At 51.7% G+C, this 15,738-nt stretch overlaps 1 protein-coding gene across 1 annotated transcript in view; it reads left to right on the top strand.

Moving 5' to 3' along the window:
* The window catches only part of LOC119971679 (tetraspanin-32-like), a 109,080-nt gene that overhangs the window by 24,002 nt on the left and 69,340 nt on the right, over positions 1-15,738 (top strand). Inside the window, exon 3 of the mRNA XM_038807562.1 lies at positions 1,477-1,574. Within this exon, the coding sequence (XP_038663490.1) occupies positions 1,477-1,574 (98 nt within the window). The remainder of the gene's footprint in view (positions 1-1,476; positions 1,575-15,738) is intronic.

Here is a 15,738-nt window from a genome sequence, read left to right as displayed (position 1 = left end):
CCGTCCAGTGAAATGATCGGCAGCTCCTCACCACATAAAAATGAGCTAATTGCTTTCTGCTGAGAAAGAAAGGAAATTAAAGCACTTTGCTCCTTTTGATGTGTGCGGAGCTGTCAATCATTGCAAGATTGTTTATAAACATTGTGGTTAGCATCAATGAAGGGTACTTGAGATGCATCCACCTGTGACTGGAATGATAAATAAACAAACCCCAAGCAGCTGTGTCAGAATCCATAAAACTGTCAATCACTGGCTAGTGAAATGTATTGCTGTGTGAAATTGAATTGGAACTTAAAAGTCTTTCAAGTGTATTTGGCTTTTGAAGTCTCTGACACATTTAACAGCTGCTGCTTTAAACATTTTTGTCTGAGATAGCAGATGTTAGGGAAGGGTAAGTGAAAATGCAGTGATCTTTCACTCTACTGCCTGAACTGCTCTTCAACTATCAGGCAGGGGTGACTGATGGGGGCTTCTGATGGGGGTCTCTGTTGGGAGGAGGTCTCTGATGGGGGTCTCTGTTGGGCGTTCTGATGGGAGGAGGTTTCTGATGGGGGTGGACAAAGGAGGGCTTCGCTGAGTCTTCTGTCACTAGGGAATATGGAAAGCTTGGCTGAAACCTACATGAGTACATGAAATAATAACATTTTACAAAGTGCTTTAAAAACAGATTTTCATAATTATACAGTATATTATATGTTAATCTGTGATATGCAAATGAAAATAATTATATACTGAATGTCACTACACTGCTTTATTAATGGTTTTGTTTTTGTTGGTGTCTGGGGTCACATAAATGTGTCAGTGTTAAAATGGGGTCACATTGGAAAATACTTTAGGAAGCACTGCCTTAGAGAATGCACATTCTTGTTATTTTATCTATACAATGACTCAGCACTCCCTCTGCTGGCCTTTCTATTATATGCAAAACAATCCTGGCATCAATTTGTGGCCTCTTTGGGTCAGATTGCTAACAGGTGAAGTTTTGTGTTGTGTGCTTTTAGTAACTGAGGAAGCGAGCAGTAATGGAATAATTATTTATTTCAAACTATCTACAATACTCTGCCCATGGCAGTAACTCCATTATTCAGTCCCCGTTGGGATAATCAACATCTCCGAGCCCTGCTTGGGCCGGCTTTTATGTGTAAGTCTAACAAACCCCAGCTGAGTGGCCTCCGCCCCCTACCTGGGAAGCTCGTACTCCATGAGTCCCATGGGGAGATCGACAATGGTTTCTCCGTGGTCCTCATGGGGGTTATGACAGTACTCTTAGTTACCAGCCAGTAGCCAAGAAATGGTTCAGCTTCTAATTTTTGACTAGATTTAAACCTCATGCCAAAAGATTAAAGCCAATATTTAACCTGCTCTAGACTCTACATTTCATCAATTACAAAATATGGTGAGATTTTTGTCTTAAGTAGCATTCGTCTGGGCTACCACAGGTTGAAATTAATTTTGTTCCTCTGTCTATTCCTACAGCTGTGTACAGTGGCCTGTCCGCCAGCATCTTTCTCGTTCTCCTGGGAATTATCTGTCTGATTGGAATTCTGAAGGAATCAGAATATTTGCTCAGTGTGGTGAGTAGCACATTATTTGGGATATATTACACAAGATATTCAGGCAACAAGGAGCAAATAGACTGTGCTTGAGGTCACCATCAGGCAGACAAACAAATCTCGGTGTTTCAAGCAATGATCTGACTGTTGTGTGTGGGCAGACATGTTCTGGGCTGAATTCTCCGCTTCCTGCCTCCGGCAGTGAGGATTGCGATCGGGCGGAATATAGCGCACAAGTGAAAAACTGCAGCCGGCACCGAATCCAGTGTCATGCTCCAGGCCCCTGTTGGCGACGTTAGTGAAGTTTAGGACCATGCAAAACCATCATTTCCATTGATTTAAATCTCAGTTCAATCATTAGCGGGTTGGCCACTTCATTCTCCATCCCTCTCAAGCGGAAGTCACGCAGGTGTGAATTAGTGTAAGTATTTACAAGCGGGAACTGGCCGCCGTGGCCATTGGGGGGAGTAAGAGGCTAAAAACTCAAAACCTCTGAATGATTGTGGGGCTTGCTGGGGGTGGCTGCCTGGGCTGAGGGGTGTAGAGGGGAACGACTTGGTGCCAGGTCTGTGGACTCAGGTTGTCCCTCTCGGGATCGGGGTGGCCTGGCTCAGACTGCCTTTGCTGCAGTATGTAATTTAACCGCACCACTCTGCTGCTACTTACAGGCTCCTGGCTGCTCACACTGCTGACTGCTCACTATGTCCTGTAAAGGTTCAGAGAGCCTCTGGTGATGTGGGAGCCCACCCATGCCACCCCTCTGGAAACCCCCATACCCCAGCAGTATCACCAAGGGGATGGGGGCGGCCAAGTTCAGTCAGGGGCCAGCCAAGTGTTGGCAATCTTCAGAACCACTGCCCCATTGCAGAGAAAGCAGGGGATCAGCAGAGCTCACCCCAACCAAAGGTCACCCTGCCCAGTTTCTCTGCCCCTCTCAGAGCAGAGGCCTCACCAGTGACCCCCCCCCACACACCCCTCAGGATCATAAGCTGTCTCCGCCTGGTGAGGTTGGCAACACTGTCTGCATCCGCCACCACCTCTCAGGCACTTTTCAGGAGAGCAGGCTTGATCTGCCACCCCCCCCCTTTGGGGAAGAGGGTGACCATCCGCTCCACACTGCCATTGAGCTGTGGGTCCACTTTAGACTGCCGAAATTGTGGGGGGGGGGGGGGGGGGGGGGGGGGGGTCAGTGTGTGGTGAGTGGAGTGCTGGAAGCAGCTTCAGCTTGTCAGGCTCTTATATCGTGAACTCGGGACCCAGCGGTTCTGCCACCAGTGGGGATGGGAATTGCTTCCAATGGGAATTGAGGAGTGCTTGCCCTTTGGATGTCCTGAATCACAGAATGTACAGCACCCCCAATGGAAACACAAATCGCACACTATTCAGTTTTGGTGGGATTCACCGTTCCGCAGGCAGCTTGCCCTCGCTCACGGGTTTCCAGGCGGCGGGGGATGGTAACAATGCCAAATATCATTGCAGGTGGTGGGAACAGGGAATCCTACTGCCGGTGAGGGCCGGCCACCGAGGAACACCCGGTTGGCGACCGGAGTCCCCGACCCTTAGTCTCCCAAATGGAGAATTCAGTCCTCTGGCTTCTCTCTTTGGGCTGGATCCTCCGATTCTGGGGCTATGTCTCCACGCCGGCGTGGGAACGGTGGTGTTTCACGCCAGAAGAAATGGTGTAAAACAGCCATCGATTCACTGTTTTGCCTGGGGCTAGCGTGCCACAGCCCCAAATAAAGTGTCCCCCCCCTGCCGGCGGATTGGCCCTCCCCTGACTGTGAAGGTGCTGGACTGAGTCCGTAGCCGCCACACTGATCTCCCGACGGGTGAGACCACATGTGTCCCGCGCTGACAGGAACTCGGCTGGCCGGGGGTGGAGCATCGGGGGGTGGGCGTCAGGTAATGTCAGAGGCCGTTGATACGTGGCGCGGCGTACTCCGCTCCTGATTCGGTCTGGAACTTTGATTCTCCGGTCGCCGAACACGATTTCGGCATCGGCGACCGGAGAATTCAGCTCTTTGTTTCTCAGCTCCTGCAGTTGCTTTATTGCTGGTGTACCCACCATGGCATTAATGTGTCCCAGCTCAGCTGTGTGTCCCACTTTGAATTACCAAAAAGTTTTTAGTCACTTGGTATCTAGGAGGTGGAACGATTTAAAAATAAAACGCAAGAGTTCAGGGCCCATTCCTGAAATCTAACCTAACCGGCTGTTCATGAAGAGACAGAAGGCGAGGACCTGGAAAGGTCAGACGACAAGAGCAACCCCACGTGAAGTAGGTAAAAACTAAGAACAAACCAGAAGTATGATGAACTAATGTAAACATGTGACGTTGCTCAACAGATTAAGCCCCAGGAATCAGATTAAAATTAATTTATCACAGAATTGGTATGGTGCAGAAGGAGGCCATTTGTCCCATCATGTCTGCACTGACTGTACAAATGAGCATTATGACTTAGTGTCATTCCCCTGCCTTTTCCCCGACCCCCTTGCACATTGATTCTATTCGAGTAATCATCTTGAATCATCTTGACTGCCTCAGTTGAACCTGCCTCCACCACACTTCCAGGCAGTGCATTCCAGACCTGAACTACTCGTTTATCTAACTACTAAATGTATATTTTCTCCAGCACTTAAAATCAGCCCAAAGTATTTCTTTAGTCCGAATCAAAAAAAAAGGCACTAAGCCTGGAAAATTAATTAAAATCCAAAAGAAGACCCCAATGTGCAATGATCAGCTGACCTCTATGCTATTTCCCTCATCTCTCACCCCACTCCCCACCACCTCCCCAAACATCAATTTTCCTTCCTTTACTTATGTTGGGTAAATACCAACTGTAACTATAGAGAATCCAGGGCCAAATTACACGACGTGCAGTTTTTCAAACTGTGACCCAAGTGAGTTGCAACATTCAAGAATGAACTGAGAGGATACACTGCCAAACATAATTAACCTGGAAGCAAAATGTTAACAGTTGTTGAACTTCTCCAATCGTGACTAAAGCATTGGTGAAGCAGTGACAGGATTCGTATAAAAGATTGAATAAAAAGAGTCCCCAGGAGTTTCAGCTGTTAACCTCATGGTGCAATTCAATTGCCTTCCACTAGGGAGCAGCAAAGTCTTGCTGATTAACTGCATTTCCCGCTTATACGCGTCCAAATGGAGGGCAGGAGTTCCTGCTGGATTGTGTTGGTTTTTCAAGAATTGATCCCGAATCAGCCAAAGCAGCATAAATTATGCTCTACATGAATCGAGTTTCCATGATGTTTTGCGCTAGTTTAAAAAAAAACATTGCGCCAGAAGCGAGTCTCACCCACCAAAATGTCGGGGGCCCAAGACTGAATTCACTACCATTGGGAATTTCCACAAATGGCCCCCTTGCAGACGTTTGGGGAGGCTCCTAAAACAAAACTGCTGTTAGGCAAAAGGACACCCTTTTAAAATCTTCTACAATTTATAATTTACTAAGAAATTTGAAATTTGTTTCCAACTAATAATGATTTTGTTATGCTGTCCTCAATATAGATGAGAAAACTGTAAATCATCGGGAACGGAACAGTCATAATCCTGGGTGCATAGTAATAATCATCATTATTATTGTCACAAGTAGGTTTACATTAACATTGCAGTGAGGTTACTGTGAAAATCCTGCACATCCTTTTGGGTTACATAGAACATAGAACAGTACAGCACAGAACAGGCCCTTCGGCCCTCGATGTTGTGCTGAGCCATGATCACCCTACTCAAACCCACGTATCCACCCTATACCCGTCACCCAATAACCCCCCCCCCCTAACCTTACTTTTATTAGGACACTACGGGCAATTTAGCATGGCCAATCCACCTAACCCGCACATCTTTGGACTGTGGGAGGAAACCGAGCACCTGGAGGAAACCCACGCACACACGGGGAGGACGTGCAGACTCCGCACAGACAGTGACCCAGCCGGGAATCGAACCTGGGACCCTGGAGCTGTGAAGCATTTATGCTAACCACCATGCTACCGTGGGGGTGAGACCCACGCAGAAATGGGGAGAATGTGACAACTCCACACGGACCGTGACCTGGGGCCAGGGTTGAATCCAGGTCCTCAGCGCTGTGGAGCAGTAGTGCTAACCACTGTGTCACCGTGCCGCCTGATAACTATAATCTTTATTATTGTCACAAATAGACTTGCATTACCACTGCAATTAAATCACTATGAAAAGCCCCTGGTCGCCACACTCCGGCACCTGTTCGGGTACACAGAGGGAGAATTCCCAATGTCCAATTCACCCAACAAGCACGCCTTTCGGGACGTGTGAGAGGAAACCGGAGCACCTGGTGGAACTCACGCATACACGGGGAGAACACAGACAGTGTCCCAAGCCGGGAATTGAACCTGGGAATTGCGCTGTGAAGCAACAGTGCTAACCATTGTGCTACCGTGTGCTGATGTCAATAAACCGTTAATTAGGTTCAATTTACTGCAGTCACACTATCAGGAACTAAGCAGGTTTATGTGTGGTATTATTAATACTCCACTTTGAGCTTAGTCAAATTTAGCCAACTTCAGTTTGCAGAGTGAAGTATCTTAACAACAATTACATTAAACTTTAGGAATATACAGAACGCAAGAGAACACTACAGTCAATCTGACAGGTGCAAGGTTAGAAAAATATCATATATCAAGCAAGATGCCAGTGAGAAAATACTTTACATTTCTCAACCTCCTCAAACACTTTCGTCACCCAAATATCCGTCAGGTTTGCTCCTGAACTCACTGACACCATCTAGTTCCACTGTCTCTCTGGCCATTTACTTCCATGTACTATTTTTGTTAAGCAACTGAACTCATCCAGTTTGTTCTTCCAGTCTAGAGTCTATATGAGACATACTTGTAAAAGTTGAACATTATGGCCGGGATTCTCCGGGCGAAATTCTCCCAAAACGGGAGAAATCGTCAAACTGCCGTAAAACCCGGGCGGGTTTTACGGCATCGCGCCCCTTCCCGACGGGGGACCGATTCTGGTCCCCCGTCGGGGCTAGCAGCCCGACGTCGGAGGCTCCGACAAGTCGGGCTTAACGAAAATCGTTAAGCCCGCTTGTCGGATTTAGCGCCGGCTGACGCGTCATATGACGTCAGCCGCGCATGCGCAGGTGGGAAGACTCCACCCGCGCATGCGCGGGTGACGTCATCGCGTTTTTGCGCGAAACCCGCGCATGCGCGGTCCGGGTTGCCCCTCAGCCGCCCCGCGTATTGATACTGCGAGGCGGCGGAAGGACAAATAGTGCGCGGGCATCGGGCCCGCTGCCCGCGATCGGTGGGCACCGATCGCGGGCCCATGGCACCCTTGGCACGGCCGTGGTACTGCCGTGCCAATCGGTGCCATGGTTATTTTTTTCCAGGTGGTCACGACGTTTTTACGAACGGCAGGACCAGGTGTGTTTGCCGTTCGTAAAAAGGTCGTAAAGGGCTGGGACTTCGGCCCTTCTAACAGCTGTGAATCGCTGCCGGCCGTAAAAAAACGGCGGCAGCGATTCGTGTCGGGATTTCGGCGGGGGGGGGGGAGAATAGCGGGAGGGCGTCAAAAAAGTCGGGAAGGCCCTCCCGCTATTCTCCCACCCGTCGTGGGGGGGGGAGAATTTCGCCCTCCGTTTGGGAGACAAAGGGCTGGATTCTCCGATTTTGCGGCTATGTCCGGAGGAAGTGTCTAGTTTTACGATGAAAAAGTCGGTGCCGCCCCCGCACTGATTATCCGCCCGGTGGGGTACGAGCAGCCGTATCATGTGAAGTTCCCGGCGTTTCCGTCATAAACGGCCGGAGAATTGCCGTGTCCATGGCCACACATGCGCACGGTGACGACCTGCAGCGGTCGCGCCTTACAACATGGCGACGGCGGCGCTGGACCCAGCCAAATCGTGTTCTCCTGGACACCCCCTCCCCACCCCTTGGACACCCCCCGCCAGCCCTGGCTGAAGCCCCCCTCCCCCCCGTCAGCAGTGGGGCTCCCACCCCACTGTGGTGGTGCTGGACACAGTCCGTAGCCGCCACACTGGGTTTACAAAAATTCAGACCACACGCGGTCAGGAACTCAGCCCATCGGGGGCAGAGCATCGGGGAAGGGTCCCAAAGCTACGCGCTGACACCGTTACAATGGCGGGTGCGGTGCACGCCTCAATGACACCGATTTGGAGGAGGCGGAGCATCCGAAAAACGGCACCGGCCCTGATTTGGTGGCAAACGGGGATCCTCCACCCGATCACCAAATACAATTTTGGTGTCGGGCAACGGAGAGTCTCGCCCAAAGTGTTGCCACCAGGACTGAAGTGCGTCTGCTTTGCATTCCCGTTGGGGGCGCTATTCGTGAAGTACATTGTGACATGTAAATGAGCTAGCACGCTGCCCATGAGAATCTAGAACAATCCCATTCCTGCTGGCGTCTGAGTCACTGGGGCTGGAATTGGCGCTGGACAGCCTGACAGGTTAAAGCTGCTTTTAAGCACCACTCCCCACACACACTCATTCCAGCCAAGAAGATGGCTACATGAAGACCAGGGCAGAGGTTCATGGAGACTGAGCTGGACAGAATGTTTGAAGCGGTGGAGAAGAAGAGGAACACCCTCTTTCCCAGGGTGGGCAGGAGACTGAAACCTGCCATTGTATACAGGGCCTGGGAGGAGGTGGCAGAGGTGGTCAGTGCTGCCCGCCTCACCAGGAGCACTGGACCCAGTGCTGAAAGAAGATGAATGACCTCCTCAGGACAGCTCGGGTGGACAACCCACCTGCCTGCATCCCCCTTACAACCCACCCTACACCAAACCCCAACACCTGTATTGTCCTCTTTGTCCAGGTGCTTCACACGCATTCTCTCCCCCCCCCCCCGAACTTGTCTCCATGGGTCTCACCATGTCCTTTAATTGATGGCCCAGAATGGGTGGAAGCAGCAGAAAAGCGTCAGGGGCATCCCAGAGGGACATGGCACAGTGCCAGAGGGACATGTGTACCGTGACTGAGGGCATGGAGGCTGTGGCTCAGATGAGAGCGGGTCTCCAGGATTGGCAGTGCCAGGTGATGGTGGAGCCTTTTGAGCTCACTCCAGCCTCACCTCCATCCCATGGAGTAGCCCATGGGCCAACAAGCACCCCAAGGAAGGAGGAAGTGAAGGAGCCCATGCCGGTGCCTCCTGAAGGAGACGTGCGGGAACACCACAGCGCTTCAGAGCCCCCCCCCCCCCCCCCCACCACCGACATTGCCGCATTTGATGGGCAGCGGGTGGAACAGGGTGGCACCTCATCACCTGTGATATTCAAGCATAGGCTGGGCCCATCCAAGTTCCGGCCCTCCAGAGAACAGCCGCCAAAGGCATTTCAGGTCAGAAGGCGAGAGACGCAATAGGCCGCCTCCACGTCTGATATGCTGTTAAAGGAGCTGTGGGCCAGTTACGTTGGCACTGGTGCAGCACATAGGATTGGGGGGGAGGGATTTTCTGGGTTGGTCCTGGAGTATGCGGCGGATCAGGGCCCCCAGGACACTTTAATGTCTCAGCTGGGGTCATCTTCAGCGAGAGATGGCAGAGGAATGGGACCAGAATGTGAGCCCGCCTTGAATGACAGCTTACCGAGTTAATGACACGTCACCCTCACCGTGAAATGGAATGGCCAACACACATGCAGTGATCTTCCAGGCGGACAGTGAAATGTGATCCTGAAGGGGAGTTAAACTTTGCCAAACGATGAGGAGCACCAGAGCTCATCTCACAGCGAGGTGTTGTCATTCTTCGTCCGGAGAAAAAAGACCCGCTGATACTGCCTGCCCAGGGCCAACACCCTGTGGTGATGCTGGTACGATCCTCAGAGGGGGAGCTGGGGTAGTGGGACGGAGTGAAGGTCTGAGGGACAGGGAGGGTGCAGTGAAGAGAGGGGACACAGGGGAGGTGCAGTGAAGGGAGGAGGGACAGGGAAGGTGGAGTGAAGGGAGGAGGGACAGGGAAGGTGGAATGAAGGGAGGAGGGACAGGAGAGGTGTGAGTGGCTATGGGGAAGTGGGTACCATTTGGAAGGGTGGGGTGGGGGGTGGTGGTGAGGTGGGACAGGGCAGCAGAGCGGCCAGAACTCTTAGTCAGTAAACCAGGAGTTGATGAGGTTATCGTGTGTGCAGCGAACCTGGAGCACACACTGGGTGGCCTGCCCTGCCAGCCTGGACTCCATGCTCGGTTCTTCCTGGACACCCTCTGCAACCTCCTGGTCAGATGAAACCTGGCACTCTTCCCCCTCCACCAGCATGTCTCTGTTCTGCAGCATAATGTAGTAGAGGGCACAGCAGGCCAGCATGATGTTCAATTCCCTCCTAGGGCGATATTGGACAACCCCACCAGAGCGGTCGAGATATCGGAAGCGCATCTTGAGATCGCCGAAGCGCTGCTCAATGATTGCTGCATGGGCATCATTATAATGGGTCTTCGTGTCGGGCTGGGGCCTCCGGACAGGTGTCATTAGCCTAAGACATCAGTCGGTAACTCTTGTCGCCCAAGAGTCCACCCCTCACCCGAGGGAGCACCTCAAAGGTGGTGGGAATTGATGAATGCGGCAGGATGTTCATATCGTGGGCGCTGCCTGGGTATCGGGCACAGACATGCACTTGGTGGTCACACACCAACGGCACATTCAAAAATAATAAAATCTGTGCCAAATGGTGGGGCACCTGGTACCGCGGGGGTTTGGAAGAGGACAGCCGTTCCCGTTGGCCCGCAAGGTGACGGTTACCCTGACCGTTTATGTGTCTGGGTCTTTCCAGGAGCCGAGCGGGGACCTCACACACCAATGGCACATTCAAGAATGGAAGCCCTTCCTATTGATGAAGAGTATCCCCTGATGAGCCAGTGTTCATGGGGTGACGTGCGTGCCATCGATACCCCCCGGACCTAGGTTATGCCAGTGATAGCAATGAATCCTACTGCCTGGGCATCCTGGTGTGCCTGGTCCAGACTGAAGGTTATATAGTCCATTGCCCGGGGGCATAGGGCATCCGTCACATGGTGGATGTCTGCGAGATCCCAGACAGGTCCCCGCCCGGCTCCTGGAAAGACCCAGACACATAAACGGTCAGGGTGACCGTCAACTTGTGGGCCACCGGGAACGGCTGTCTTCTTCCAAACCCCCGCGGTACCAGGTACCCCACCATTTGGCACAGATTTAAAAATAAATACATTTAGAGCACCTAATTCATTTTTTCCAATTAATGGGCAATTTAGCATGTTCAATCTGCCTACCTTGCACATCGTTGGGTTGTGGGGGCGAAACTCATGCAAACACGGGGAGAATGTGCAAACTCCACACGGACAGTAACCCAGAGCCGGGATCGAACCTGGGACCTCGGCGCCGTGAGACTGCAGAGCTACCACTGCGCCACTGTGCTGCACCCCATTTGGCACAGATGACACATGGTCTTACTGGTGAGCCAAAGTCCTCAACAGCACAGGTGGTCCAGCAGCAACTCGAAGGACAGGCACTGACGTTGTGCATGTGCCCTCATGGGGCGCCTCCTTCACATCTCCTCCTCGGCATGTTGAACGGCCGGCACTTGAGCCTCACCAGCTGGCACCTGTTCTTGAGGGGCAGGCTCCTGTTGGGCAAGGTCCCCAGTGAGGAGGCCCTGTTCCCCCATCCTCTGTGCGTCCGCAATGGCAGCTGCAGCAAGCTAGATAGGGAGCATAGCTGGCTGTACTCCAAAATTAATTTTTAATAATCTTTATTATCACAAGTAGGTTTACATTAACACTGCAATGAAGTTACTGTGAAAACCCCTAGTCGACTGGTTTAGCACACTGGACTAAATCGCTGGCTTTGAAAGCAGACCAAGGCAGGCTAGCAGCACGGTTCAATTCCCATACCAGCCTCCCCGAACAGATGCCGGAAAGTGGTGACTAAGGGCTTTTCACAGTAACTTCATTGAAGCCTACTTGTGACAATAAGCAATTTTCATTCCGGAGCATGTTTGGGACTTGTGGGAGGAAACCCACACAGACACAGGGTGAACGTGGAGACTCCGCACAGACAGTGACCCAAGCCGGGAATTAAATCTGGGACCTTGGTGCTGTGAAGCAACAGTGCTAACCACTGTGTTACCGTGCCGCCCTATTCCCTGCAGAGGGGGAAAGAGAAGACATGTTAGCAAGATGAGTATTCCCTTGCCCATCCAGATCCAGAGACTATATGGTGACCATGAGTTGTACTAGAGTGCCACCCACAACATGTCCCCCCCAACCCCGCACTGCACTCCTGTCTACATCAGTGAGCGGCACCGGGACTGTGATGTGGGGAGCCTCTATCCTCATCACCCATCCCTGTCAACAGGGGTACCAGTGGCTGCCGTAGACTGGTGATAGGCTCTGTGATCCCTGTCCTGTTTCCTCTAGTGGGATCTACTGCGGGTGTCCTCATTGGGTGTTCTCCTGTGAGCGGAGTGGCATTGGTTGTGGGGTGAAGAGGGTCACCGTGTGCCACCAATCGCCTCCATGTTTCGAGGCTTGGGTGTGGGCAGGTCCTACAGATGGGGAGTGAGGCTGGGAGGTGTGCATCTGCTGGGAGCATAGCTGCAGTGTGATGTGGGTCCGGAGTGTGACACACAGGATGTGACAACCAGTCCGGAGGCAGGAATGATGGGAGCAGAGGCGCAGTGGGCAGGCGAGGCGTGGAGACAGCTGGTGGTCCTGAAGGGTGGGATAGCTGATAGTGTCACTGTTGAGGCCTCTGCTCTGAGAGGGGCAGTGTGCCAGGGAGGATGCCAAAGGCCACGGTACACGTGTCCTTTTATGGGGTGAGCTCTGCTATTCCCCTGCAATGGGGCTGCGCTTCTGATGAGTGCACTGAGGGTGCCGGCACCAGGTGTGCCACTGATTGATTTAGCGACGCACGTCCCATTGACGATCCAGCTGGGGTCTGAGGTTTGCAGTGGGGGGGGGGGCCTGGGTGGGCTTCCAAATGACCAGAGTCTCTCTAAACATTTACAGGAAATAGTGAGTCGCCATCATAGAGAATAGCCAAGGGCCTGTAACTTGTACCAAATGGTTGCATTCAAAACATATGCTGCAGCAATTGCGGTCTGAGCCAGGCCACCTGATCCCGAGGGGAACACCCTGAATCCACAAAGCTGTCACCATATCGCTCCCCGCTATTCCCCCTGGCCCTGGCAACAGCAAGCGCTTCAGCTTTTAACAGTTTTTCAAGTTTTGCTTACCTCCCCCTGAGCAGCCATGGCATCCCATCCCCGTTTGTAAATCCCTGTTGTAAACTGCATCCGTGTGACATCCGCCTGAGAGGGGCGGAGCATCACGGAGGCCCGGTGCATTATGGGTCAAACGAGCTAAATACATTGAAATGCTTGCTGCCTCCGGCGTGGGGTATATACCTCAGTCGGCACCAGTGAGGGACCAGAGCTTTGTGCCGATTCCGCGGACCTCAATTTTGGTCAGACACCCGATTCTCCGCCCGATTGCGGTTCGTATTTGTGGTATTGCAAGGCAGAGAATTTCGTCCTTCGTCTCAGCCTTTTACTCCCAGATGTAAACATTTCCCAGTTTATTTCTGCAACCTGGAAATTGCTGGGTTAAACCCAGGGCTTAACTGAGGATCACATGATAAGGGATTTTAAACACTATTAAAGCACTTGATTTACAGTTTCCTGGAATTGCACTAAACCTTGCCTGTTAGCATCCATACACTGGGAAAAAAAACAAGATGAAACGTCAATAATATGGACCATCAGCTCTGCACTGCAATAAAGAGTCATTTAAAAGCTGCAATAATGCAGGGGAGTCTGGAGCTTCTGTTTATGAAGCAATATTGTCGAGACACAGAAAAGCTGACCAGGTGATGCAAGAGGGGGGTTAGAATGTATGAGACTGCTGCCTCCTCCAATCCCCTCCATCTAGCACCAACACTGCAGCTTTTGGAGAATAGAACTCAAAGGGTCAAAGCTGTGTCGAAAACCTTTAGAAACAGCCAAAGGGGTGAACTATCCTCCGGCAGGAATCTCCATTCCGCCGGCAGCGCACCCCCACCCGTGGGTTTCAGGGTGACGTGGAGGTGGCCACAATAGGAAATCCCATTGGCCGGAGGTGTGAACGAGGAACACGTGGCTGGGGAGGCGGGGAATTCACCCCGATATATTAGGAAAAGAGATAAAAGGCCTGAAGAAACGTGCTGTGGGAAACTACCAGTTGTGTTTTCAAGCCCTTTGGCCCTCTTTCATGGATGACACTTTGGAAATCATTGATTGGTCAATGGTTACTGCCTCTACTATATTACCATGGGGTCCAGACAACACACTGTTTGGACAGAAATCACTCTTTGAGAATTGATTTTGGATTGGATTGGATTTTGTTTATTGTCACGTGTACCAAGGTTCAGTGAAAAGTATTTTTCTGCGAGCAGCTCAACAGATCATTAAGTACATGAAAAGAGGAGGAAATAAAATAAATAACATAATAGGGCAACAAAAGGTACACAATGTAACTACATAACACCGGCATCGAGTGAAGCATACAGGGGTGTAGTGTTAATGAGGTCAGTCCATAAGAGGGCCGTTTAGGAGTCGCGCTGCGCTGGTCAGCGTGCACCGCCCGGCGATTCTCCGGCCCACAATGGGCCGAAGTCCTGCCCGTTCTATGCAGGTCCCGCCGGCGTATATTGGAGTTGGTCCCTTACCGTTGGGACCTGGCGGTGTGGGCGGGCTCCGGGGTCCTCGACAGGGGGGACGAACTGGCCCCGGGGGGTGCCCCCACGGTGGCCTGGCCCGCGATCGGGGCCCACCGATCTGCGGGCGGGCCTGTGCTGTGGGGGCACTGTATTCCAACGCGCCGGCCGTGTAAGCCTCCCCGATGGCTGACGTGTAGGTGAACCCCACCCCCCGCGCGCATGCGTGGGGATGACGTCAGCAGCCTCTGACCCTCCCGCGCATGCGCAGATCTCCGCCGACTGGCGGAGTCCCTTCGACCCCGGCTGGCGTGGCGCCGAAGGCCTTCCACGCCGGCCGGCGGGGCGCCAACCACTCCGGGACGGGCCTAGCCCCTGAAGGTGCAAAGGATTCAGCATCTTTGGGGCGGCCCGACGCCGGAGTGGTTCACACCACTCCATCCCGCCGGGTACGGGAGAATCCTGCCCCCGGTAACGGCGGGGAAGAAGCTGATGTTGAGTCTCTTCGTTCATGTTCTCAGACTTTTGTATCTTCTGCCTGATGGAAGAAGTTGGAAGAGTAAGTTTTGTCACATGTTCAGGAAAATCACATTTCAAGGTCAGGGAGGTAGCCTACTACCTAGGTCTATAGAGGATGGCTGAAATTTAGTCTGCACTGCCATCTGCAATGGAGAATGTAATCACTCCTGAATCATCCTTATTCGAGGCATTGGCTGAGACCATTGGCACAGAGGGAGTATCTCTCCAGAATACTATTGAGCCCTTGTGCTTTTAGGTTGGTTTCATCAAAGCTGAGGAACTTTAAGGTGGGGATTCTAAGGCCTCAGAACTGACCAAAGTTCAGCTCTCAAACAGATCCCTGGACATTTCTGGGGCATTGCCAACATCAATGAGATGCCTCCAGTAGCCAGGGAAGAGGCTCTCAAACCAACACCAATTGCTGACTTATCAACTATTTCTACACAAGTAGTAAACAAAATGAAGCCAGAGTGTTAAATTTGGCTGAGTCAGATACTGGGCTGCAGGGAGACCTGGAAGAATAAGATAACCAGAAGGTTGTCATTATGAAGGATTAATGAGCAGAAGTAGGCATTCAGCCCTTTGCGCCTGCATCGCCATTCAATCAGATCATGGCCGATCTCTTCCTGGTCTCAAGTCCACCTCCCTAGCTGTTCCCCATGTCCCTTTAACCCGTTTTTAAAATCAGAAATATATCTATTTCTTTCTTGAAACCATTTAATGACTCAGATTCCACTGCACTATGGGGCAGCAAGTTCCAAAAATTCACCACCCTCTGAGAGAAGTAATTCCTCATTTCAGTTCTAAATCTACCGCCTCATATATCCATGACCTCTTGTTCTCGATTCCCCTACAAGTGGGAACATTTGATCTACGTTTACTTTACCAATCCCTTTTCGTATTTTATACACCTCAATCAGATCCTCTCTCATCCTTCTAAACTCCAGCGAGTATAAGCCCAAACTGTTTAATCTCTCCTCATACGTCAA

This window comes from Scyliorhinus canicula, chromosome 9, assembly GCF_902713615.1.
Source record: "Scyliorhinus canicula chromosome 9, sScyCan1.1, whole genome shotgun sequence".
NCBI lineage: Eukaryota > Metazoa > Chordata > Chondrichthyes > Carcharhiniformes > Scyliorhinidae > Scyliorhinus > Scyliorhinus canicula.
The sequence above is the reverse complement of the archived record's forward strand: the minus strand, read 5'-3'. Positions and strand labels throughout refer to the sequence as shown.